Here is a 27,374-nt window from a genome sequence, read left to right as displayed (position 1 = left end):
AAGGTGCGGACTCCGGCCGCAAAACCTGACACAGAAGGAGGGTCCGGGTGGCCTTCTCACGGCGGCGGCTCGGGTGCGGGGACGTGGACCCACCCCACCATAGTCAATCCCCGCTTTCGTGGCCTCCTCTTAACGGCGACCCTCCAAATTACCCCACTGGACTGATGGGCGCTCCGGATGAGGGCGGCTCCGGACTGGGGGGCGGCTCCGGGACTGAGGGCGGCTCCGGACTGAGGGGCGGCGCCGGACTGAGGGCGGCTCCAGACTGAGGGCGGCTGCCAGACTGGAGGGCGCTCCGGCAACTCTGAATGCGGCAGGGTCAAAATAATAACAATAATTAATAATAATCACAGTGGTGTGTTCACCGCCTGACACGGAAACTGCACCACCCGAAACCGCAGGGCTCTCCAGAGGGTGGTACAGTCTGCCCAACTCATCACTGGGGCACACTGCCAGCCCTCCAGGACACCTACAGCACCCGATGTCACAGGAAGCCTAAAAGATCATCAACCACCCGGCCTGTTCACCCCGCTATCCATTCCAGGTCCAGTACAGGTGCATCAAAGCTGGACCAAGAGTCTGAAAACAGCTTCTAAATAGCCCTCACTAGCCGGCTACCACACGTTACTCATAGGCGAAATCCAGGGGGACGGGGAGACACGACACCCCCCATCTTGGGAAAAATATGATTTGTCCCCCAATATATCACTGTAAACATAACTATGTAATTTCAATAATATAATAATACGCAATGAAAGCACTTGTGCTGATTAAGAACTTAATAGCGCGGTTTAAAATTTCAAAAGATTGCGACCCCCCCCCGCCCTTTGCCTCACAATGGTTTGATCCACTGCCAGTTCTTTAGCTGGCAAGGTAATAGAGGGTTCGTATCTACTGTCCGAAAGGACATGGACTAACTTGACTGGAGGTTAATCCAGTCAACCATAGCAGGTCCATAGCAAATGGTATTTTTATTTTTTATGTTGGCAGGGTCTGTTTTGCGCGCAAACTAAAGCAAACATTAACTATCAAGCTAGCTAGTACCTATTCCATTTATGTGGCGTCGTCAAAGATGAATCTTTGCTATCGTCAGTTTATTCCAAGATCAGCATGCAGCTGTAGTGCTTCGACGTCCCTGTGATAAGGTTAGCGATAAACTGAAGTCCAAACTGAACAGAACAGAACTACACTCTCTTCTACCATTGTCTTAAATATATATAATGGTCTCGTTGCAAAAGATAATTGTCGCTAGTGAACTTTTTTATTTAATTTTATTTCACCTTTATTTAACCAGGTAGCAAAATGTATAGCAAAACACACAGAAACGGAATTGGTGCTCGCTAGCTTTACAAATTCAGCTATGTTGGAAGCAGCCAATATGAAACAAACTATTTAAAATTACAAAAAGGTTGCAGCATGTGTTGTGTAATTGTGTGTGTGCAGCTAGGCAGCCAGCCAGGTAGAAAATGCAGAAAAAAGTAAGAAGACGACATCAGAGTATTTTTTCAGTACACCAAAACGCATAGTAAGAACTCTAGTAGCCTAATATCTCAAAGATAATTGATAAATGTTCATAAGAAAAGAAGTGGAAATGCTAATGGAAATGTTTCACAATGATGTCATTAGGCAGAGAAGGCAAACAGATGGCACACAGACAGCAGAGCTGGGACAGATATGCAGGGATAGATTGGCAGAGACAGGGAGTCTCAGGTAGTTTGGTTGAGTTTTTGGCAACATTATGAAAGGTTCTCAATTTTTTTGATTTGTAAAATAGGGACATAATTGGAAAATTGCATGGTACCCCCACTCTCAACTTAAAAATGGGTGACTAAACTAAGATTGTTGTACGGCAATGGTATGCTGTTGTGATTAATTGTGAGAGGTTTGGGTACCGGTAGTTAGGAGTACGGCAAAACACCGTATTTTATTTTCTAGGAGACCAGACTGTGAGTCAGTTAGGGTGGTGAAAGGGAAAGAGCAGGGAAGAGACTTCAGAGACAGTGTCACAAGCCACGGCAGACCAAGTTACCCTTGTTGCCAGCAGACACCAGTATTAGGGGACAGTGGCACACAGCTTGTCCAGTACCACAGTGATGGCACAAAAACCATAATCAGCCCACCCACCAATTTATAGAACCGCAAACTCTTGCAACAGAGTGTTGACGTTTCCAAGAGAGATGGTTTCGCGATTTCCCCTGGCTACATTATAATCCATCAAAAAAAGGAGTGTTTGTGTTTTCACTGTAGCCAAGGTTTTCAAGCCAGCCATCTTTTGGCCAAAGAGCAATGCTGCCTTCATTAGTGCAGGAATTTAGGAACTGGAGAAAAGCCATTGAAAAATTCACAGCACATCAAAACTGCCAAACCCACGCCACTTGTAATTTAACAGCACACCAGCTAAATCCAATCAGTGTCCAGTTATCCAGCGCGTGGGGTAACAGCAGGGATGACGCAAGGCATGGCTTGATGAGAAATTTGTTAGTTCGGTGCGGCATAGTAAGACAGGGACAGAAGCCTTTAGAGCCACACGGATGACAGTGGAATTTATACCAGATTTTGAAACTTAGGGCAGAGAGGATGATCCCATTTTACTGAAGTGGTTAACAGAGCGTACCACAATGTACCAGCCCAAAACACAGAATGAAATTCTGAACATCATGGCCAAATAGTCATTCGAGGCATTGCAGTGAGATTAGGTCTCTTCCGATTGTACAATTTTCAAATTGTTGATGTACTCAGATGTCCTGGTGCTGAACAGAGGAGAATGTCCTGTCTGCGTTATGTTGACCATGACCATTCCCTCACAAGGAGTTTATTGGGCTATACAGGGGTGTCGGAGACAAACAGGCGAGGGCATTGCGAAAGTGGCAACTGATGTGTTGTTGAGGAAACCGCAAACATATGCTCGTTCTTTTGTTCAGTAGTGTGTATAGCAGTGGTTCTCAACCTTTTTGGGTACTGGAACCCCTGCATATTTTGAGGCAAGGCAGGCAAGGTTTTTGAGCGGTCCTCAGGACCTCTATATTATATTAAACTTACTGGAAACCTTGTGGTACTGACTACATTCATTACACTTTTTTTTTCACGGACCCCTTGCAATTAAGTCCATGGACCCCTGTTGAGAACCCCTGGTGTAATTGAATATTTGTTCTTTTGTTAGTAGTTTCAGTACACTTACAAATTTTTATTTCATGTTATATTTATTTAAAAATTGCATACTTTGTGCGACATACTTGTCCATAGCTGCTGTTTGAAGAGTTGAGACACTGACTGAAGATATTTTGTTTGATTTATTTGGGTTTTTCATTGAAGTAGTTATTTTGCTTTTAACTGTACTTATTTTAAGTTTTTGTTCTTGCAAAGATTGTAAGAGACTCAGGCCCCAGGGTGCACATATTTAATGACTATATAAATGTATCAGAAAAAGTCAAATTAAAAGGTCAATTCAATACGGAGACCAACTTTGTGATGGTTCTCAATGAGATTCTTTTAGATGTATCACACATGTTCATTGTAATTATGAAAACACACCCATACAGTGTACATACCATTGTCACCTACTTGACCTTCTTGATATTGCGTGGTTGTAAGTACGATACTCGCATACATACTGGGACTGTAAGGGCACTGCTATAACTTTATAGTAGTAGAATTATAATGATTTAAACATTTAACAAGTTGGGAAACCCTTCAGTTAACTACTACCTATCAATTATCCAGTGTAGGAATATGGTTCCTCAATATACATTAACAACGTATGCTATGTGTTACAGCACTACTTTTGGTGTCCCCTCAGGAATTGCTCTTGAGAAAATTTAATGTAATTGTCCCCTCCAAGGTTGATAATCAGATTTTCGCCCCTGCGGTTACTCAACCCGCACCTTAGAATCTGCTGCCCATGTACATAGACATGAATCACTGGTCACTAATAATAGAAGACGAGTCACTTTAATCATGTTACATACTGTTTCTAGTCAATGACACTCCGACATTGGCTCATCCTAATATTTATATTCTTAATTTTCATGATTTACTTTTTAGATTTGTGTGTATTGTTGTGAATTGTTGCAGGCGGCAGAAGGTAAGGACAAAAATCTGCCACCCCCAAAACATTGAAGTTTCAGGGAATATAGACAGGGAAGTAGGCATTCTTACCATATTCTCAATGTCAAACCAGCGTGCTCTTGTTTGCAACGCTGTTTTGCAAATAATTAACATCTTAGACATCCTTATGAATCTAAGCATGGCACTTTCAAAAGTTACTTCCACCCAGACAGAGCAGAAAAATGTAAGCTTCAGCTGCTGGCTACTCGTCGTTGTACAACAGAAGTGCTTCCCTATAAGCTGCCTGGTTTATAAACAACATCTCTTTTCAGAAAGAGAAAAGCTCAATAACGGACAGAATAGCAAAGTCATTTTTTTAATCTCCTCAAATATTAGAGGCGGCAGCTCAGCTTCAGAATTCATAGGAGCATCAATCTATCTACATATGCGTCGGAGTCACGTCTTTCGCAGCTTGTTTTACCATAAGCATCACCGAGTAAGGCATAGTTAAAGAACGCTTGATATAATTTGGATACATTTCATGTATTTATTTCTAAATATAAAGCAAACAATAGATATCCTTTAGCCATTTTCTTTAACAAAGGGTATTGATACCAGCCCAGCCTCACATTCAATTCGCGCATATATGTACAAAATGTATTTCAGCAGATTTGTGCTTTTTGTGCATTTTTGGGGTGGTTCAATTCGTTTGAAAATAACGAATTTTCTGTGCTACTTAATTCTGTGCGAAATACACGAATTTCTGTGCTAACTTAATTCGTGCGAAAAGACAACAAATTTAAACCAGTAGGCGACACACAAAGCCGTTTGCAACAACCATAGACGCGATCGCCTGTATTTATTTATTTTACGTTAATAATATATAGATATTTTGTCTGTTTTAACCATTTAACCATAGAGGTTATATATATATTGTCTTTTATTTAATCCCTATTAAAACATTGTGGTTTTATGCCTATATGTACTGTTTTCAATTTTTCTGAACAGACTTTTCAGGATAGAATGAATGTAAGCAATGCATGATGGTTAATGGTGTTTATTCGGTTGTAGTTCCATTATTTCTTAAAAAAATAAAACGTAAACCATTTTTATTGAACAGAATTTAACTGAAAATACAATGGCAGCCTCCATTGTCCATCAATAACAAAAAAAAATGTTTTTCGATAACATTTGGGAAACGTATGCAGTCATGTAGTCTTACATTTTGTGCCAACCAAAATTACCAAAACGTTAACCCGTAATAAGCTAGGGTGGCTGAGTGTAAATAACATGGCTCTGAGTTAAGCACCTTTTCACTAGAAAGTTCTTGTGTCAAATTACCTCAGTGGCGAAATAGCTAGAAACTTTCGTATTTCCACTTGGCTGCACCTACGGTTACGATAACGATAATCAAGTGCAATACCTGGCGTCGACCTGTGTCGAGCAGACAAAACACCGCGAAAGCGTCTAGCCCTACCCGGAAAGTTACAAGAAGAACAAGATAGTTACTCATCCCGGTCATGTGACACTCATAGCCCCCTAAAAGCAATTTCAACCTTTTGAAAATCTCTTCTAATGACGGTTATGATATCGTTTAGGACCTTGAGCGTGGCTGAGGTGCACCCATGACCAGCTCGGAAACCAGATTGCATAGCGTACGGTGGGATTTGAAATGTTCGGTGATTTGTTTGTTAGCTTGGCTTTCGAATACCTTAGAAAGACAGGGCAGGATATATATAGATCTGTAACAGTTTGGGTCTAGAGTGTCTCCCCCTTTGAAGAGGGGGATGACCGCGGCAGCTTTCCAATCTTTGTGGATCTCAGACGATACGAAAGAGAGGTTGAAAAGGCTAGTAATAGAGGTTGCAACAATTTGGGCTGATCATTTTAGAAAGAGAGGTTCCAGATTGTCTAGCCCTGCTGATTGGTAGGGGTCCAGATGTTGCAGCTCTTTCAGAACATCAGCTATCTGGATTTGGGTGAAGGAGAAATGGGGGAGGCTTGGGAAAGTTGCTGTGGGGGGTGCAGYGCTGTTGACCAGGGTAGGGGTGGCCAGGTGGAAAGCACGGCCAGSCGTAGAAAAATGCTTATTGAAATTCTCAATTATTGTGGATTTATAGGTGGTGACAGTGTTTCCTAGCCTCAGTGCAGTGGGCAGCTGGGAGGAGGTGCTCTTATTCTCCWTGGACTTTACAGTGTCCCAAAACTTTTTGGAGTTTGTGCTGCAGGATGCAAATTTCTMTTTGAAAAACAGATGTTATGTTTTTTGTCTGGGAGTCAGATTTAGCAGCAGCCACACCACTGTCATCGGGGACGGGGAGTAACGATACTGAGTCRGGGTCCAYGATAGTAYGGTTTCGCCGGCATTGTTTGGAYGTGTGGCTAGGCCTGGTGCAACCAACTGTCCTTTTCCTGCCATAGAGGTGTCATCATCGGTGGAAGTGCATGGCCCGGACTCCACCGGTGTGCCCTCTTCGCTGCTAGAATCAGAGAACGGGGGCTCGTTGTTCTTGGCGAATTAATGGCCTGTCCTCGGAGGCTTGTCATTCTCCACACCGGCTGATGGACATTGCTGCACGCTGATACAGCGAATTTCTTTCCTGTTTTTTTTATATTCGCTTACTGATAGCTAAAATTATATCCATTAGTAAGTTAGTAGCTAGCTAACATTAACAGGCTAGGTTAAGCTACTGCCTTAATGACTAATCGTCTTCGTCACACACAAACATAAAAAATTTAAAAATTAAATTAATTGGCAGGTTCATTTTATTAAGGTTTCACAATTGGATAATCCTATATAAACACACACACATCACCATAGCTACSGAGGATAGTAGGAGTGAACTTCGGGAGAAGCGGGAATGGGGTGGGGGCGGGAACTGCAGCAACACTGTGAGCTGGTGGCTGGGGTGCCGTCGGCGGTGTAGTAGCCAATTGGCAATTGTCAAAATGCCGCCCCAAATTAGGCGGCTGCCTAATCTTGCCTAATGGGAGGGCCGGCCTTGATTGTTAGATACTACTGCACTGTCGGAGCTAGGAACACAAGCATTTCGCTACACCTGCAATAACATCTGCTAAATATGTGTATTTGATCAATAACATTTTATTTGATTATTCCAGTATGATGTATTTTTTGGTCTTGCCCCTTTGATAATGGGCTATTCTAAATTGAAACAAATGTTACATATTAGTAAAGACAAGATTCAATTGAGAATAGTCTGATAGGTGAAAAGATGATGAGAGATTAGCGTGTGCAGCCCGAGGCAAGGAACAGAGCGCAAGCTTTTTTGCGACTTTCTCAAATCATCAATTGCCTATAGTCGCATCATGCAGCCCATATATCATTTGATTTAAGGCATTCTAAGGTTTGTATCATTCACAACTAAAGTTGCCAAWTAACTCTAAATCTAGCGTATAAAACCTGTTTCAAATGATCCCTTTAAAGCTCAACATGGCCACTTCATATGCGTGCACTCTTGCTCTGCAATGGGAAAATATACTTTCTATTTTATTCAGCTCAGTTAAATTATATTCTTCTTACTATGAAACCATATAATATAAAATAATGGCACAGGACTTATAATCATATCTTGTCAGCTGTATTAACAAGCCTACAGCCTATGGCATTGCCAGATAACATACAGTAGGCCAACTCGTATTCGGTTCCATTGTAAAAAATGTATTTTTTACAATGGTGTACATTCAATTGTTTTATTTAGGGCTGTCCCTTACTAAAAAAAAAATCTTGGTGGACGRGAAAATCATCTGTTCTTTTGACCAATCAATTGGCTGACATTTTAAAACATGTATTTTGTTGACCCCAAGATGGCCTGCCAAACTACCGTCGTGAGCCAATCTCTTTTCGAAGTGTAACTGGAACGCCAATTGTAGATATACTGGGCCAATCCTCTTGCCCAGAAGTGGCGCGAGAATGCAATTTCCTCATTAGAACACCATCTCTGTCAAAGTAACCCACACGGACTTCGTCCAACTCCTCCMCTGGAAGTATCTCAGCAAAAWGAGGGGTGAGGGAAACATCTTTACTTTGTTCCGCAATCAGGTGCTTCTGTAGTGACCCTCTCTTCCTCCAGCSGTGCTACAAACTCACTCACCTTTGGGGTTTTCATAGAAGAGGTCAACTCAGGAGGTTTAACGAAATCAAGATCACCCATAAACGTCTCGGACAGATCGACTAAGGTGGAATTGTTGACATCCTCCTCAACACTAGACTTGCGCCCTGCGACTTTCTTAGACATAGCATATGTAACGGCACACGCTGGGAACACTCTAGGGTACTTTTCTGATAACCCATCAGGTTCCTCTACTCTGGGTTCCTTACAAACCACAGGATTTGGCAAAACTTTCCCCCAAGCCAAAAATGTCCATAGTGTTCCTACCATCTCAATTACACAGTACTGGACAAAGTTTTACTTACAAATTGCATCGAACATGGTTTAGAACTTGTTTATGGAAAACTGTTTATAACTATATTTCATGGTTGCAACTTGCTGAAAATTGTCAACGCAGTACTAGACAAAGTTTTTTGTTTCCCAAAATGAATGAAACCCCCTTCACCGGTAGAATAGGCCTCACTCCAATGGAACCAGACATAAGATCAGACTGAAGTTCCACATTATACAAAGGAACTTCCATGCAACCCATCTCCACYCCGTGTACTAACACACTGCAATCAGTTGCTGAAGTGTCAGACAAAGGCAAAACACCCTCCAAAATGAAGGACTGGGCTGCCCCAGTGTCTCYCAGTATCTTCACCGGCCGCTTAACAACATCTCCACTCTGCAGAGACATGAAGCCCGAAGGATCTCAACTTTAACAGTGTCATAATCAAAACTCTGGTCAAGAGATAAAGTGGCGTACACTTTCTGAGCCTATCCCACAGGAACACTTTGGAGGAACAGTGACCAAATATCTCGCAGCCATTTCAGGGATGTGGCAATCTGCTCAAACAGAGTCAAATATACACCCACCTCCTTTTGGTTGAAAGGTGGTACAAGTCGGCTGTTTTGCCCAAGATCAAAAACTCTGTTGAGGATGCAGGATGGCCTGACTGGATTCYGAGTGCTTCCAGATCTATCTCCCTTCGTCATGCTTCCAGCTCGATTATTTAATCGAATGACATGCGTACGTTCTTCTTGTTCMAGTCTGGCTGCACGTTCTCGTTCTTGTTGTTTGGCTGCACGCTGATCTTTCCCTTTGATCCAACCACTCCTCARGTTCTCTTTCCCTTTCCTGGTGCTCCATCTCAAATTTTTGTTGCTCCAACTTTGCCTTTAGGTCTAACTCCCTTAGTTGCACGTCTACAGGATTTACTCTACCACCCGTGGGCCCCATTTCATCAACCTCCCTCTCCAAAAGGATTTCCTCCTCCACCCAAGCAGCACCATTCAACTCTTTGACTACTGCTTTTGGATCGCCAGATGCCACCTCGATGTCATAATGCTTTACAATGACGAGCATATTCGCCTTTGTACATTTATCTAGCATCTCCCATGTAGGTTTTTCAACAAATGTTTCCAACTTCAAGTCCATGGCTTTATTTTATTAGCCGGTGTGTTTATGCAACTTTCAAAATTATTCTACCAATCTTAGAAATTATAACCCCTCAAGGTGGATGTCAGTGACAGAAACTCTACTACGAAAGTGTATTTTGAACACTCAGATATCGGGGCACAGCAGAGCTTCAGAGTAGATGACTAGGGCGACTACCATACTCAAGGGAAACAAGATGGTAGGGACAAGCCCCCATTTTGTTATGTTTCCCAGCAAGAAAACAAAAAATGATCACTCAAACAGAAATGGGAACTAACAAAGAGTCACTGACAACAAACAAAAACATTCATGGGGATGTTCACTGAAAGTTGACTAGCAACAACTGGGACCTAAAAGACACCCTCCATGAGCACCCACTAAATTTGCCCACAAAGAGGCAAACAAAAGAAAAACCCACACCTACTTAAAGACAAGAAGCAAACCAAAAAGGTGGAGCAAAACTAAATCAGAAAGGATTGCCTTTCTAAAAATCAAATAGGGAGCACCAACTAAAAAGGTGTTAACTCTCCGCCTCTATAAAGACAACTGGAGCACTGGGCCAGCCACTCTTAAATAGCACCTGGGCCCCCAACGAGATGGCAACCAGCACAGGTGTAACACATACTGACTAACGAGGTGATACCAAATCGGTGCGCCCTACGTGCTAAAGTCCAACCTCAAAACATAAATGGAAAAACCAAAGCTTGTAACAGTATGCTGTAGCGTTAAGATTTCCCTTAACTGGAACTAAGGGGCCTAGCCCGAATCATGAAAAACATCCAGACCATTCAGGTAGTGTTAGGCATCCGCCATACCCAGGCATCCACCATACCCAGATTCGTCCGTCAGACTGCCAGATGGTAAAGTGTGATTCATCACTCCAGAGAATGCGTTTCCACTGCTCCTGAGTCCAATGGTGGCGAGCTTTACATCTTTCCAGCCAACGCTTGGCATTACACATTGTGATCTTAGGCTTGTGTGAGGCTGCTCGACCATGGAAACCCATTTCATGAAGCTCCCGACGAACAGTTCTTGTGCTGACGTTGCTTCCAGAGGTAGTTTGGAGCTCCGTAGTGAGTGTTGCAACCCTAGGACAGACGATTTTTATGTGCTACGAGCTTCAGCACTCGGCGGTCCCGTTCTGTGAGCTTGTGTGGCCTACCACTTCGCGGCTAAACCGTTGTTGCTCCTAGATGTTTCCACTTCACAATAAGGGAAAAAAATTTGACGAACTGAGCTCTTCAGTAAGGCCATTTTACTGCCAATGCTTGTCTGTAGACATTGCATGGCTGTGTTCTCGATGTTATACACCTGTCAGCAACGGGTGTAGCTGAAATAACCTAATCCACTATACTTTTGTATACACTGTATAGTGAATGATCACTTGATGAGAGATCTGTGTGTGCAGCCTCAGGCAAGATACAGAGCCCAATATTTTTTGGGGACATTCTCAAATAATCAACCTATAGTACATCATGCAGCCATATATATGTTTTGATTTCTAAGACATTCTAAGGTTTGTATCATTCACAACTAAAGTTYCTAAATAACTCAAAATCTAGTGTGTCACTTTTATGCTCAACATAGCCACTACACATGCACGCACACTTGCTCCATAATGGGAAAAACTATAAAATAATATTATATAAAATAATGGCACAGGACTTATAAGCATATCTTGTCTGCTAAATGYGTAAGCCTACAGCCTATGGCATGGCACAGATAATGTACAGTTGGCCAACTGGTATTCTGTTCTTTTGAAATAAATGTTCTTCATATCATGATGTTTCTTTAGACGTGCCTAAAATATATAATGGATTTATTGTGATGGTGTTTATTAAATAGATTAMACTTTTTTAAATGTAGATTTTCCAAAGGCGTTTTCAACACCTTGTAGAGTCCATGCCCCAACAAATTGAGGCTGTTCTGAGGGCAAAAGGGGGGGTCTTCCTCATATGTGTATGTGTGTAGAAGGCTAAATGAGAAGGAGCAGAAAGCTGACTTTCAAATGGGCGTTATTAGCAGTTCTTCAATTATCACAGAAACCACTATAATCTGGATTCTCAAGCTTGTACTCTGGTGTAGGCTATACTATAACTGTGGTCATATTATGTTCTATACTAAAACAATGTTTTATATGGTGGGCAATGCAGTACTGTGCATCTCTTTTTGTAATTGTAAGCCTTACAAAAGTTGGTTTTGCTTTGAATGGGAACCACTTGCTTGCCCAAAACCTCTTTGGGGTAGGCTAGCGTCCCACCTGGCCAACATCCGGTGAAATTGCAGAGTGCGAAATTCAAAATACAAAATTCATGAAAATACAAGTGTCTTACATCGTTTAAAAGCTTAACTTCTTGTTAATCCAGCCGCTTTGTCATATTTCAAAAAGGCTTTACGTCGAAAGCATACCATGCGATTATCTGAGGACAGTGCCCCGCATACAAAAGCATTAAACATTTTCCAAACAAGCAGAGGCGTCACGAAAGTCAGAAATGGTGATAAAATAAATCACTTGCCTTTGAAGATCTTCCTCTGTTTGCAATCCCAAGGGTCCCAGCTACATAACAAATGGTCCTTTTGTTTGATAAAGTCCTTCTTTATATCCCAAAAAAGTAAGTTTAGTTGGCGCACTTGATTCAGTAATCCACCGGTTTCCCTCGTTCAAAATGCATACAAATGAATCTCAAAAGTTACCAATAAACTTCATTCAAACAAGTCAAACAATGTTTCTAATCAATCCTCAGGTACCCTAATATGTAAATAAACGAGACAATTTAAGACGAAAAATAGTATGTTCATTACCGGAGATAAATAACGAAGTGCACACTCTCATCCACACGCGCCACAATACTACAGCCAAAATGGGTGCCACCTAGAAAATCTACAAATTCTAGCTCATTTAAAAAAAACAAGCCTGAAACTCTAAAGACTGTTGACATCTACTGGAAGCCATAGGAACTGCAATCTGGGAGGAATTCCATTGATAATCCCATAGACAGCCATTTCAATGAGTGGTGAGCTCAGGTTTTCTCCTGCCATATCAGTTCTGTTATACTCACAGACATTATTTTAACAGTTTTGGAAACTTTAGAGTGATTTCCATCCAATACTACCAATTATATGCATATCCTAGCTTCTGGGCCTGAGTAACAGGCAGTTTACATTGGGCACCTCATTCATCCACACTTCCGAATACTGCCCCCTAGCCCGAAGAAGTTAAAAGGTCAGGATTTTTTAGGTACGGTACCATTAAAAAGAGAGAACTGCTTATTGTTTTATGCCACTTTTGTGGGAGTGACAATATCTTGTAGAGGATAGTGACTGCTTTATAGGCTTAGAAAATACAATATTCAGAGTATAGACAGCTTTTGATAACATCATTTTGTTCGCTACAGATTTAAAGAAATTGGGTGAAAAAGACTAGTAGAATCCTTTTAACCACAAAGTGATTACATAATGCTTACTATGTACAATCATATTAATCTGAGACGTGCAATTTACTTGAAAAGTTGAGTGAAATAACCTGTGATTTGTTTAGGTACTGACGTACAGATAAGAAAAACATGTACAGTTGAAGTCGGAAGTTTACATACACTTAGGTTGGAGTCACTAAAACTTGTTTTTCAACCACTCCACAAATTTCTTGCTAACAAACTYTAGATTTGGCAAGTCGGTTAGGACATCTACTTTGTGCATGACACAAGAAATTTTCCCAACAATTGTTTACAGACAGATTATTTCACTGGATCACAATTCCAGTGGGTCAGAAGTTTACATACACTAAGTTGACTGTGCCTTTAAACAGCTTGGAAAATTCCAGAAAATTATGTCATGGCTTTAGAACTTCTGATAACTCAAATTATGTCAATTAGCCTAATTGGAGGTGAACCCATGGATGTATTTCAAGGCCTACCTTCAAACTCAGTGCCTCTTCGCTTGACATCATGGGAAAATCAAAAGACCTCAGAAAAAAATGGTAGACCTCCACAAGTCTGGTTCATCCTTGGGAGCAATTTCCAAACGCCTGAAGGTACCACGTTCATCTGTACAAACAATAGTACGCAAGTATAAACACCATGGGACCACTCAGCCGTCATACCACTCAGGAAGGAGACATGTTCTGTCTCCTAGAGATGAACGTACTTTGGTGCGAAAAGTGCAAATCAATCCCATAACAGCAAAGGARCTTGTGAAGATGCTGGAGGAAACAGGTACAAAAGTATCTATACCCACAGTAAAACGAGTCCTATATCGACATAACCTGAAAGGCCGCTCAGCAAGGAAGAAGCAACTGCTCCAAAACCACCATAAAAAAGCCAGACTACGGATTGCAACTGCACAAAGATCGTACTTTTTGGAGAAATGTCCTCTGGTCTGATGAAACAAAAATAGAACTGTTTGACCATAATGACCATTGTTATGTTTGGAGGAGAAGGGGTAGGCTTGTAAGCCGAAGAACACCATCCCAACCGTGAAGCACGGGGGTGGCAGCATCATGTTGTGGGGGTGCTTTGCTGCAGAAGGGACTGGTGCACTTCACAAAAATAGAGGTCATCATGAGGAGGAAAATTATGTGGATATATTGAAGCAACATCTCAAGACATCAGTCAGGAAGTTAAAGCTTGGTCTCAAATGGGTCRTTCAAATGGACAATGACCCCAAACATACTTCCAAAGTTGTGGCAAAATGGCTTAAGGACAACAAAGTCAAGGTTTTGGAGTGGCCATCACAATGCCCTGACCTCAATCCTATAGAAAATTTGTGGGCAGAACTGAAAAAGCGTGTGCGAGCTAGGAGGCCTACAAACCACACTCAGTTACACCAGCTCTGTCAGGAGGAATGGACCATAATTCACCCAACTTATTGTGTGAAGCTTGTGGAAGGCTACCCAAAACGTTTGACCCAAGCTAAACAATTTAAAGGCAATGCTACCATATACTAATTGAGTGTATGTAAACTTCTGACCCACTGGGAATGTGATGAAAGAAATTAAAGCTGAAATGAATCATTCTCTCTATTATTCTGACATTTCACATTCTTAAAGTAAAGTGGTGATACTAATTGACCTAAGATAGGGAATTTTTACCAGGATTAAATGTCAGGAATTGTGAAAAACTGAGTTTAAATGTATTTAGCTAAGGTGTATGTAAACTTCTGACTTCAACTGTATTTTCATAAATAAAGGTAATTGAATCTTCCCATGTGTATTTGATACCTTTGTTTAGTTTAAGCACACCTGGGGTGTAATCATAAGTGCCCAACAGTAGGAAACGTTTTGTCAACAAAAACATGGGTTTCTTATTGGACAAGTTCAGATTAGTCGCTCCCCGTTTTAGTGGTTTGCTTCTTTTTGGTTCCTACCAGTGAATACACCCCAGGGCATATCRTGGAACAAAATGTCAAACAATCATTGATAAATATTGAATGGAGAATACCAAATTGTTTTGTTTTAAATTATTCATCAAAGTTATGCACTACAATATAAAGTGTGTTTATAACAGTCTGTTTATTAAACAAGGTAAAGATATTTTTATTTTTTAAACATTGATATTCTTAGTTTTACTTCTGTCTTGTGTGTGCATATTAAGTTGTCTAGAAACTTTATATGAAATCACAAAGCAAGACAAGAAAAGGTGTAATAAATCTGCACTATCTTTTCATAGAGAATATAGGTTAACAGTTAATTCATATACAGATTACAGTTTGGATATTCCATCCGGAAAAATAAAAATGTTTACAAGACCAAATACTGAAGAACACAATACTGAATATGGAAATAAAATGGTAGTTCAATAATAAAATTGTTAAGGCTTATACGTAAATAACTGATATAAAACATGAATATTTATAAAAAGTATCAATATTCAGWAATACAAATCATTACAGTAAGTTCATACATAAACATACCTGTACAAAACCGTTATGAAACGGTACATTGACCAATTTTTTTCTCGGAAGAGAGTAAATTGAAGTGGCAGAGTCTGTTGGCATAAATGTTTATTTCCAGGCCAGTGGCTTGTATTGTATTTTTTTTTAAACAAACTATGAATGTATTTAACAATATTCTCAGTTCCATCTCAAATAAACATCTAGCCTTAGCACCTTGTCCTAACCTGAAGAATACAGGCTACTAGTACCATCCAGAAGGTAAAATTACAGTAAAAATACAACAATACTGTGTGCATACCATGATGAAAGAAACACTTGCAGTAACACTACCATCATATGAAGTTATATGGTTTGAACAAACTCATACTGACTGCACGTTAAAATGTAAACCTGTTGAGAATGAGTTTCACAAATCAAGATAAAACAATCCTGAATGTAGTAGGATTAGGGTTAATATTGGCTAACTATTTGGTCCAACCGTGTACTTTCAAATATCATTGTCATGTTTAAACTATGTAATTGCCTTTTTTTCAAAAAAGCAGCACAGGCCTCTGTAACCAGGSTGGGAAATAGCTTTAACTTGACTTGGTGATATGATTGTGAAGTGTAATGTGACACCAGTGAGAGTATAACAAAGTAGAAGTCAATAAAAATACTAAATATTTCACCTCCAATAAATGTATGTTAGCTATATATTTCTCTAAATATATTCAGAATAGAAATGTAGTTACTCTAGTAATATAGACCTAACCACATTACCAACTTGTCAACATAAGCTGTTGTGAGTTAGAACTATCATGACAGAAAGCATTACTCTCCTTTTCTATCACCTTTGCTAACAACAGCTTGTGTTATGTTATGATAACCATCAGAAGTTACTTGACAAAAGCTGACATGACTGTTCATAACATMTGTAATGCTCATCTTGATAGCTTTGTGTAGGCCTATTGAGGGCAGTGCCAAGTAAAGCCATAAAGCTGACGCACTAGCTAATGTTAACTTGCTTTCCCAATGAATCTTGACTAGCGTAGGTGCAAAGCCTACGTAGGTGCAAAGCCACGTAGGTGCAAAGCCAGCAACTCACATATGTAATACCTGGCCACAAGGAAAACGTCTGAAAAGTTCTGTTGATTTGAACAGTTCAGTTGATTTAATTAGTGTCTGATCATATAACCCATATGATCTTGATTCCATTAACCATAACAATTGAACTGATCTTGACGAAACAGTAAACATTCATTACTTTTTTTTAAACATTTTGGTGCACTTTGTTTCACCATTCCTCCAAGAGAAACAACCTTACAATCGAATTGTCTACATAGTTCCAATTGCTTTTCTCTAAAATGCTGCTTTTGAAGTCTGACCCTGTAAACTTTGCTTGAACAAAAAAAATAACCAAAAAACATCAGACTTTTGATTAGACACAGTCAATACTCTTAGCTGCCTCAAGTAATCTTTTTGCATTTCCATCGGAAAAGATAGAAAAACATTTGGWTCCAAAACCACAAGGCCTGAGAGCGCTTTAAGATTATCTTTGGATGTCGCCAGAACACACCCAGAAAATATGAATCCATTTAGTTTAGGTATAGGGGAAAATATTGAAAGAAAAAAATAACATTTAATGGAATCATTTTTTTGTACATTAAAATGTTAAGGGCCAATGCATAAGACCGTTTGCATAAAGCCTTCGTAAGTGCTCAGTTGTATCCAACACGAGACATGATCCGACATTTGTTCCCATTGACATAAACCTTTGCAAAGAAGATGCTATGCTCGTTTTTATTTTAACCGACCCAATCTGTGTAAAAATGGAACAAGGGTTTGTAAATGTATGTCAGGTGTCATGTGATGCATATGTAGGCCTTATGTGCAGGGCCCCTAAACGTCAGCCTTCCATAGAAAACAATACAACAACATACAGTAATGCTAAACTCAGATGAGAGAGATGCGTATTGGGATACTGGGGGATTCATTCCTCTGGGGGGACTGATGGCTCACTAGGTGCTCCACTACCGTGTGTTTGGACATGTGCTTCATAAGGTAGGTCTCCTGCAAAGACACAAAATGGACGACTCAAAACCGGTTTGTATCCCTGACACAAAAGCATGTTGGCAACCCTGGTTCCAAAATGCAGTTATGACTCGTGCATGCACGTTTTTGTGAAAGTCAGGAAGCAATATTCACAATATTCTTTGACCACTGTAGATTATTTCTACATGTGGTGAGCTTAAATCGTGCTTAGTTATCATAATGTCCAGCTTGAGCAAATGTTTACAGACACTATAATTGACCAGGACCATAGCAATGCCTTGTATTTGCTGACACTACTACTAACACCTAATACTGAACAGTGGGTTAGAATACTCACTGAGGTGTATGCCCGGCCACACATGTTGCAGCAGTACGCCTTAGCATTTTTGATGGCGTGCGCTGACAGGTGGATCTGTAACGATGCTGAATCTGAGTAGGCACGGTAGCAGTTGGGACATTTGTACGGCTTGTCTTTGTTGTGCTGCCTCTGGTGGGACTACATAGCGCGAGAGAGTGGGGCAGGGAGAGAGAGAGAGAAGAGGTAAGAGCAACCTAGTCACTCGTTGCAGGATAACTATCATTCAGAGCATTCCAGTAAAGTTGTTATGGTATGGTTGAGTAGACTGTATCCAATTTAGGTCTATTGTTATACATTTTCCCTTGTCATTTTTGAATAATACGGCTTAAAAATACCTATATTCGTTTCTCATGGAATCTTATTATTTTAATTTGGCAGTATACTGTTGCCATTTAGGACTATGTTCAGGTTGAATTGTTACATGTACCACCTTTAACATTACGAAGTGGTTGTGGATCCCAACGTTTCTGGACCCCTCTTCCCGACAGCTAAAGGTCCCGGAGATTCTGCACATGATTCTCTACTTTACGCAGTCTCTGCTCTACTCGATGAGAACAGGCTACTCTGACGAATGGTGCTTGTTTAATAACGTTAGATCAAAGCTGAATCAATCATTATAAACTGGTTGGATCCTGGATGCTGATTGCAAGAGCAGCGTTTCCTTGCCGTGCTGTATTGGCCGACACAGCTATGCCTGCTGACAGTCCCATCTGAAAAGTATGACTATGCCTCCATAAGAATATCATGTTCATGCTGCTGTCCGAATCATCTCAACTCAAACATTATTTCCCTCTGCTTCCAGCCTAGCATTTAGTTTGGTACGTCTGCCTGTCCGACCTCTGAAAAAAAAAATCACTTCAGAATTTCGATCTCTGTAATACCATACAGAGTGAGCGGTGCCCAGGCGACAAGAGACAACTTTTTCTGAGCCAGTCGAATTCACTCATCAACGTCATTATCATGGACATCCAAGTAAATGCCAATAGGAAAAAAAGCTATAACAAAGACAAATGCAGCTAGTGTACTGTCATTCCAGGTTCACTGAGTTAGCTAAAGTTGGCTAGCTAGCAAGTGACAAGAACGTATCCAGCCTGCATGGCAACCATTTTGTTTAGAACGGACGTCCAGTCCTTCTGCATAGGCATAGCAAATATAAAAAAAGAATTAACGAATGTAGCAACATGCCCAAAATAACCAAACTTTTGTCCGGACTATATCTTCTGGTGGAAGAATGCAATTGTATGAATTAATTAAAATATGTAATACATTGCTATTTTAATATGTTGGTAACTGTTTTATAAAAGCAAATAAGGCACTCGAGGCAGTGCTGTATCGCGTCGGGCTGAACAATGGCATTTACCTGCGACTGTATTCATGATACAGCACTGCCTCTTGTGCCTTATTGCTTAATAACATAACCAAATATAATAGCATAGTAGAATGTTACTGTAAGCCAAGAAACACCACCTAATTTCTATTTTTAGGATGATTGCGCTAATGGTCACATTTTTTTCACGTGGCCCAAACTCAACAGTGTGCGCTACTATGCAACATATGTGCTTCGATTGAAACTAAACACAGCTAGGCTATGCTACAGTTTGTGAACACCATCTGCTCTAAAATTCCCTCACTGTACATTATTCAAAACAGCCTTGTAGGCTACTTCGCAAACAACACTATATAACTAAAGACGATCTAAATGCACCTCCCCATGAAACTGATTGAGATCAAATGGTTGGCATGCAGATGCTGCATGGACATTTCAGTGGTAAAACAGGATTAATCATGCACGATTGACAATGAGAAATTGAAGGGAGGGTAACCAGAAAAACGTCTACATCAAGTAGACGTATAGAAACACGTGCAGAAAGTGATTTGGATCTTCAAGCTCTGGGGGAAAGGGAGCCAGGGGGACAGGACGGAGTGGTTACCAACGGATCCGCAGCCTCGGCCTTAACATTATCAATTGGGTCGGGACATTCAAGACTGGGAGATGGACTGTAAAAGATGAGTAAATAATCCTGTTATGATGTCGCTACTACTGACCTGGAGGTTAGAGAGCTGGGTAAAGGCCTTTTCACATCCAGGGGCCGCGCATTTATAGGGTCTGTCACCAGTATGGATTCTAAGACACATACGGATGATGATAGATGCATGTTAGAGAATGAACTGAAATATTATGGTTTATTGAGCAATTACAGCAGAAAATAGAATGTAATTACAAAATAACATGTAAAAGAATATGGGGTAAACATACTATATATTATGACAGTTGTAAAATAATGGATACATACACTGTATCATACATTTCACAGTACTACCCAATGTCAGTGTTACTGATGGAAAGCTATTCCAGCAATACATCAATGGAATGCTCCGGTTTAAAATATATCCTTAATGTTGTCAATGTCATTGTGAAGAAACAGACACATTTTCATATGGTGCGGATTGTGGTGGACAACTTTTGTCTCTCCATCGCTTTCTATTCCATGAAGGTGAACTCAACTGACCTGGTGTGCTGCTGCAGGTGCGAGAGTTGGCGGAAGGAGTTCTCGCAGTAGGAGCAGTGGTAGGGCTTGATTCCCAGGTGGATGCGGAGGTGCTGGGCCAGGTAGGATGCGTTYGCAAAGGACTTGGAGCAGTGGGGACACTTGTGGGGCTTGGCCTCCGTGTGGGACTTGGAGTGGATCTGCATCTCTGACTTTGACATGAAGGTGAGCGGACACAGTTTGCATCTGGATACAGGAAAATGGGACCGAGTCAAATCTTATGTCACGGACGAAGGTTCTGTTACGAATGATACTGCAACACCCAATAAGGTGTCATGACTGAATGCCTTACTGTACTGTATGTACCCCCTTAAAGTAAAATGTTACTGATATGTGCATATAACATAACTACATATCTCAAGTAGGTCAAAAACCATTGAAAATGGGTGACTTATTTAAGAGATAAGACTTTAAACTAAGCGAAACGAAAACTTTTTGTTGTTGAAGTAACCATACCTGTAGGTTTTGCCCTCTTTGGCAGGGAAGGTTACACAGCCCAGGTCGGCGCCAGAGGCCATGATGGGGTAGGGCACCACCAGCAGAGGCCCTCCACTCTCCGCTTTGATCTTCTTCCGCCCACGGGGAGTCTTGGGTGGTGGGCCGAGGAGTCCGGCCAGGCCCCCGCTCTTTATCTGTTCCATGCCAGGGCCGCTGGCCAGCCCAGAGATGATGTTGATTGATGGGGTCCCTCCCAGTCGGTTCTGGCTGCTGGAGGTGGGGGTGAGGGCCTCTGAAGTGCTGTGGCTGTCCAGCCGGGACATAGGGGCCAGACCTGTGTATGGGCACATGAAGACTTACAAGTGATAAGCCATGCAAAAAGTTAGCGATTTAGCTTGCTGAGAGACTGAGCTTTTATGCAAACTAATAAGGGACCGTGTTACACTGAAATGTATTTGGCTCTTGTCTGATCCCTTGCCGTGTAGTACATGGCTGTTGAATGTTTTCATTGATGATTGTACATATATGTTTCCCATGAGAAAGGGMGTGTGGTTATTACCTGACCGATGGTTGACTCTAGAGGGCTGCTCAACGATCTGTCGCATGTGCCACTCATCCCACAGTCCTTTAACCTTCACTGCTGACTTGTCATCCATCACTTCTGCATCAGAGATTGAAGGCAATACAATTAACTGATCTAACTGAGGGACCAATGAGAAAATCATTTTATAAATAGCACCAATTTCTACTCAGCATCCATCCTGAAATCTTACAATGCTCAATAATAAAATGGGAATTATTTAAAACTGGACTGGTAGGCATCCACCATATGACTTTCATCTATGCGTTCTCAAATGAATGCAGAGGAGTTGCGGAGGGGAAACCACTTAAGACTATTGAGATGCACCATTGAACAGGTCTCAAGCATCACCAGAGCCAAGTGGTGTCTCCAGTGTGCACCTATGTGGTGAGCAGACAGCAGACTGCAAACAGTGTTACAGTACCTACCTGGTACAGAGCTGGAGGCTGTGCGGGCATGCAGGGCGATGTCGGGCTGCTGGACCGAGCCCTGGGGGTGATGCTGGCCCTGCTGGGGCTTGGGCATGYGCATGCTGTGCTGCCCCCCGTCCAAGGGGGAGGAGGCCACCAGCAGGGTTTGCTGGGAGGGGGCTGAATTGGTCGGCAGGTGCAGGGGTCGGATCTTCTCAGCCATCAGCTGCTCCTTGATCTTGTTGATGAGCACCAGGTTATCCAGCTGAAAGGGTTAACCGGTCATGCTCAACAGAAAACAGCTCCAGTTTATCAACCATCAAGCTAAAGATGATCCCATTATAGTCCTACTTTTGTTGCTGGGTTAATACCTATGTGGACATTCTTAGATTTAAATACTTCTGAGAAAATAATGAGATGCTTAATATCAGCCTAGATGGAAGAACAGAAAAAAGGAAGATGTCCTTACCTGGCCAGGCATGGAAGGAGGCGGAGGCCAGAAGTAGGGGTTGTTGAATCGAGGCTCAGCCATCCTGAGACAGAAACACACATTTTACTGCAMTATTATATACATTTCCAATACAAATATACAAAGCATTTTTGACAGATGTTATTAAAACTACTTAGATTAAAACAGTGTCAGTTTATATGTCCATATACTTTTTAATTCCGGTGACTATTTGTTTTTGAGAATACCTCATATTTTCCTTTGTTTTCTGAAGTACATTGTTTCTTAAAATCAGAGTAAGTAGAATGAAAAAAGTACAATAACGTTAATAGGACGCATACTCAGGTCCARCTCTCAAGACCAAAATAGCAGTATTGTACTATATGGCTTATGAAAATGTATTTTTGTGACTGTGTGAATTTGGTTATTGTGTGTATTTTATGTTATAACTAAAGTTGTTACATTATTTCTGTTACATAAAAGTAATACTTATACAAAATAGGACATGCCAATAATAAAGTATTAATATAATACTTTTATTGTGGTATTTAGATTAGATAATAAACAGAACAGAACAATTCACACACAGTCCCAATAATACATTTTCATAATTATGGCTAGCATTTTTGTATAAAAACCTATTATGTTCAGTTCAAACTACACAGTGAAATAAAGGCCTACCATTCAAGAAATGATAAGAATGCAGTCAGATGAAAACTTTCACTGTTCACACCTGTCAGTCATTTTCGATTTGCCTACTCTCAATATTCTTTATCCCACTCCTAAATGTTTATTTAAATTTGCCTAAAGATGGCTGAGTACACATTTTTGGTCAGAAATCAGAATAGGTTAAAATGTCATCGTTGTATTCATTATTTCTTACCAAAATTCATTTCCAGTAAAATATGAGTTACGTAGGGTAATTTTGGTAACTTTTCCCTCATAACATGTTTGCTTTGGTAGTCTAGACTTGTGTTAGACTAACACGTGTGCCCTTCGACCTTTCTGGAATTCAGTGACATAATTTGGCGATGCGACCATCCGATACAATACCACTCAGACAGTTTTATTTAAAAAAAAATCCAGACAAAAGAGAAACAAAAATGGCAGCCTGACTCATTTTTATAAGGCGAGACGCCATATTCTGCAGATCCCAATATTAGGAGCATCTTCTTTTGCTCCTAAAAGAAGACCGCCTAACACAAAMGTGTGTTTATGTCAAAAACATGAATGTTTGTTTACGACAAATTGCAGGTTAGAATAGCCCGGCCTCTCCACCTCTTAAAAAAACGGACACTTTCTACAACAACCATGCCCTGCAAAATAACACGGAAATAGGTAAGATGCCCAAGCATTGCACCTAAATATTTTAATAAATCAACATCATCGATGCGTAAAGGTCACAACCGCACGCTGACAGATATTCTAAAATACGTTATCCCAATCTTAACAAAAATGCGTTGAACATTGCAACTTTTTGACGAACCGAGGGGCAATGCATACATATCTGCACAATGCATACATTTGCAGTTTATCGACTTCCAGAAATACATTTACAAATAACATCAAATAATTGCAGACAGACCTGATGTCCCGATTGCAGATTTTGTCTTGCTTTATGAAATGTTGATGTTCTTTCTGCCTGCCTCCAATTGGTTCAGCGCTTCCGGGTCGCTTTGTTCACTTCTGGGTGCCGCTACACCGTAGCTGCTGCAAACTGACTGAATGCTGGGTATTTTTAATCTGAATCCATCAAAAACAATAGTTTTTAGCGTGGCTATAATGCTAAACAACACGCACAAACATTGATCATGTCCAGGAGTCCAAACGCGCCTGTGTCACTTGCGACATTACTAAAAGAGACAGTGCCGTGTACTTAATAAGTATATTAAAGATTCGTAATTTGATCATTAATACCTCTTAATTAAACGTTCCGTGCAAAATTGATATAAATGACATTCTGATTCAGCTGACGATAGTGAACAAGTTACACCCCTTGCTTTTGCAATTCGGTATGGTATTTTGTTTTTYGAGTTCAAATGTAGCTGAAACATTGCTCGAAGGCATTTACTTTAGTATTTTATGACTTTTTAAAATAATTTAATTATATGTTGTATATATTTCTGTTTTTACTTTGGCTATTTTCAATACATTTCATTTACTTCAAAAATACTTTCTTAACTTCAATAGCTTCAACRCCAGATGACTTTCATGAATACAARCAACTGCTATTGGTTTAGGGACCTTGTCTGTACATTCTATTGCAATTACTTTTGTATTTTTTTACTTTGGCAATTGAAATGAAATATGCCTCATTATATGCCAAATAATACGTAACTTTAATAGCTTCCACCCCATATCACTTAAATGAAAAACACTTCCTTCAAACARCAATAGCTTTCACCCCATATGACTATCTGTTATTGGTTCCTCATCTGTCCAATCTACAGCAATTACTTTTGTATTTTTTGACTTTGCTATTTTTTTATGAATTTTTGTTGACTTTACATGAAAAAATACTTCCATAAAACTTAGCTTCAACCCAATGTGACTTGCATATGAATACAACCAACTGTTATTGGTTGAGGGAACTCTTCCCTCCAATCCACTGCAATTACTTTTGGGGCTTTTTGACCTTGTCAATTTTTTGTTAATGTTTTTATGTACATGACAAGTACTTCCTTAACTTCAATTATTTTCCCCCGATATGACTTGTATGAATGAGTCCAGCTTTCGCTCCACTGGCCGTTTCAGAGCAGTGTMTCACCATTTGGCTATCTAAAGAGGGTCATAGTTACTTCTGCCCATTAGCTGCATTTTATTGACAAATGTCAATATAGCTTCTCAAACACATTACATATTGCTCTCAAATCAATTTGACATTGTTCAGCGACCCTGAACCAATAACAGTTGTTAGTATTCATGAAAGTCATATGGGGTGAATGCTATTGACACTTTAAGGAAGTGTTTTTAATTTAAAGTCCGTCCAATATCATAGAAAATATCCAAATTGAAAAAATACAAAAGTATTTGCCGTAGATTGTACAAACAAAGTACCTGAACTAGTAACAGTTGGTTTTATTCATGAAAGTCCTTAGGGGTGGAAGCTGTTGAAGTTTTAAGTAAGTATTTTTTACATATAATTAAATCATATCCATAGGAAATAGCCAAAGTCAAAAAATATCAAAGTAATTGTTTTTCATTGTATTGACGAGGTCCCTGGACCAATACCAGTTCATTGAATTCATGCAAGTAACATGTGGTGGAAGCTATTGAAGTTTTAAACAAGTTTTCTTTTTTTACATAAGGATATAACATTTATTTTAAACAACCAATGGCAAAGAATAAAAAAGTTATTGCCAGAGATTGTACAGACGAGGTCCCTGAAGGAATAACAGTTGGTTATATTAATGCAAGTGATATGGGGTTGAAGCTATTGAGGTTTTTAGGAAGTATTTTTTTTAAATTACAYAATTGAACTAATTGAAAACATAAAAAGTGAGCATAATTTTGAGAATGTGTCAAGCATTTTTTTGATACATACATTAATGACTTCTTGAGCTTATCACACGGCCAAAACTGTTTACACTGCCACTTGACTTTTTCCATACTATCTGTTCCACTAGTAACTATAGCCTAATGACTATTGTTTATTATAGAATTGTTTGATCATTAAAATGTTGGATAGCATACAGTCCAAGGACAGTGAAGATGGCCTTCCTGGGGATACTAGAGTAATGAAATGCTTTAGTCTAGTATTGCACACAGTATCCCTGTAATATGCAAGTGTATGTTAAAGGAATTTAATTCRTATATGTTTATCAACCAATTCAATTAAAACACTCTGCCCATACATAAGAATTTGTAAGATACTTATCAGCATTAAATGGACAGAAACCAGTCTCAAAATCAATCAATCAATAGCGTTTATTCTCAAGAGTACTGATCATATTACAATTTACATCAGGTTATATAATAAAGATGATGTCATAGGTTTTAATGTCCATCCTCCTCTCGGATACAATGGCAGTATAGTTAGAGTTCTCATCACTGTCTGCCACCTGTTAAATAATCTGCCACCAACCCAAGGTCTTTCCCCTCCCTGGGTAGACACATCATTCAAGCCTGTCTGAAGATAAACCCATTCTTTCTAACAAGGAACACATTACATTCAGCATTATGATTATAATAAGATTCATTCATACAGTAACATAGTAGTATTCTGTAGCGTTCTCATTCTGTTTAATTCTAAGTCAAATGTATACATATTTTAGTCATTATTCACAAAAATCCCATAACAGTGTATCAGTGGAGAATTGACTCCTGAATCTTGGCTGGCTTGACACACAGGCTGGGACACCAAGCAATGGGAGTTGCACTATCACTGTTTGCTACGCTGGTGTCAGAAGTGAGTGACATAGGAAACCCGTGACAGGGCAACTCCACTTGCAGGTCTTGAACCTGGGTCTACTAACCTGTAAGCACACTCACTAACCATAGCTCAAATAGGGTTAACCCAGTTGGGAGAGATTGTATGCTTCACTATCAAATCAAATCTAATTGTATTTGTCACATGTGCCAAATACAACAGACCTTACTGTGAAATGCTTACTTACAAGTCCTTAACCAACAATGCAGTTCAAGAAATAGAGTTAAGAAAATATTTACTAAATAAACTAAAGTAAACATATATKTTTTTTAAAGGCCCTAATMTGTACAAGCTTTGGGGCGGCAGGTAGCCTGGCGTGTAATAGCGTTGGGCCAGTAACCAAAAGGTTGCTGGATTGAATCCCTGAGCTGACAAGGCAAACATCTGTCACTCTCCCCCTGAGCAAGGCAGTTAACCCACTGTTCCCCGGGTGCCGAAGACGTGGATGTCTATTAAGGCAGCCCTCCGCACATCTCTGATTTAGAAGGGTTGGGTTAAATGCGGAAGACACATTTCAGTTGAATGCATTCAGTTGTACAACTGACTAGGTATCCCCCTTCATCTTTCTACGATGGCCTCACGTGCACCGTCCCGCTCTGACACCAGTGTAGCAAATCGTGACAGTGCAACTCCCTCTTTCAGGTCTCG

General features: G+C 40.3%; 1 protein-coding gene across 5 annotated transcripts in view; it reads right to left on the bottom strand.

The window, feature by feature from the left end:
- znf362b (zinc finger protein 362b) overlaps window positions 1–24,078 on the bottom strand; it is a 31,553-nt gene extending 7,475 nt beyond the window's left edge. The window contains exons 1-9 of one of the 5 annotated variants that reach the window (XM_024005646.2): window positions 23,883–24,063; window positions 22,319–22,382; window positions 21,868–22,114; window positions 21,419–21,517; window positions 20,878–21,214; window positions 20,383–20,607; window positions 19,919–19,997; window positions 17,852–18,010; window positions 15,082–17,532 (exon numbers count right to left, since the gene is read on the bottom strand). In XM_024005646.2, the coding sequence (XP_023861414.1) occupies window positions 17,416–17,532; window positions 17,852–18,010; window positions 19,919–19,997; window positions 20,383–20,607; window positions 20,878–21,214; window positions 21,419–21,517; window positions 21,868–22,114; window positions 22,319–22,381 (1,326 nt within the window). In that variant the 5' untranslated portion in view covers window position 22,382; window positions 23,883–24,063 and the 3' untranslated portion in view covers window positions 15,082–17,415. Of the gene's footprint in view, window positions 1–15,081; window positions 17,533–17,851; window positions 18,011–19,918; window positions 19,998–20,382; window positions 20,608–20,877; window positions 21,215–21,418; window positions 21,521–21,867; window positions 22,115–22,318; window positions 22,383–23,882 lie in introns of those variants that run through there. The other 4 variants (XM_024005648.2, XM_024005645.2, XM_024005647.2 and 1 more) reach the window with 4 other exon arrangements.
- Window positions 24,079–27,374: the final 3,296 nt, after the last annotated feature.

Source organism: Salvelinus sp. IW2-2015, linkage group LG17, assembly GCF_002910315.2.
Source record: "Salvelinus sp. IW2-2015 linkage group LG17, ASM291031v2, whole genome shotgun sequence".
Lineage (NCBI taxonomy): Eukaryota > Metazoa > Chordata > Actinopteri > Salmoniformes > Salmonidae > Salvelinus > Salvelinus sp. IW2-2015.
This window is presented reverse-complemented; position numbering and strand designations above follow the sequence as displayed.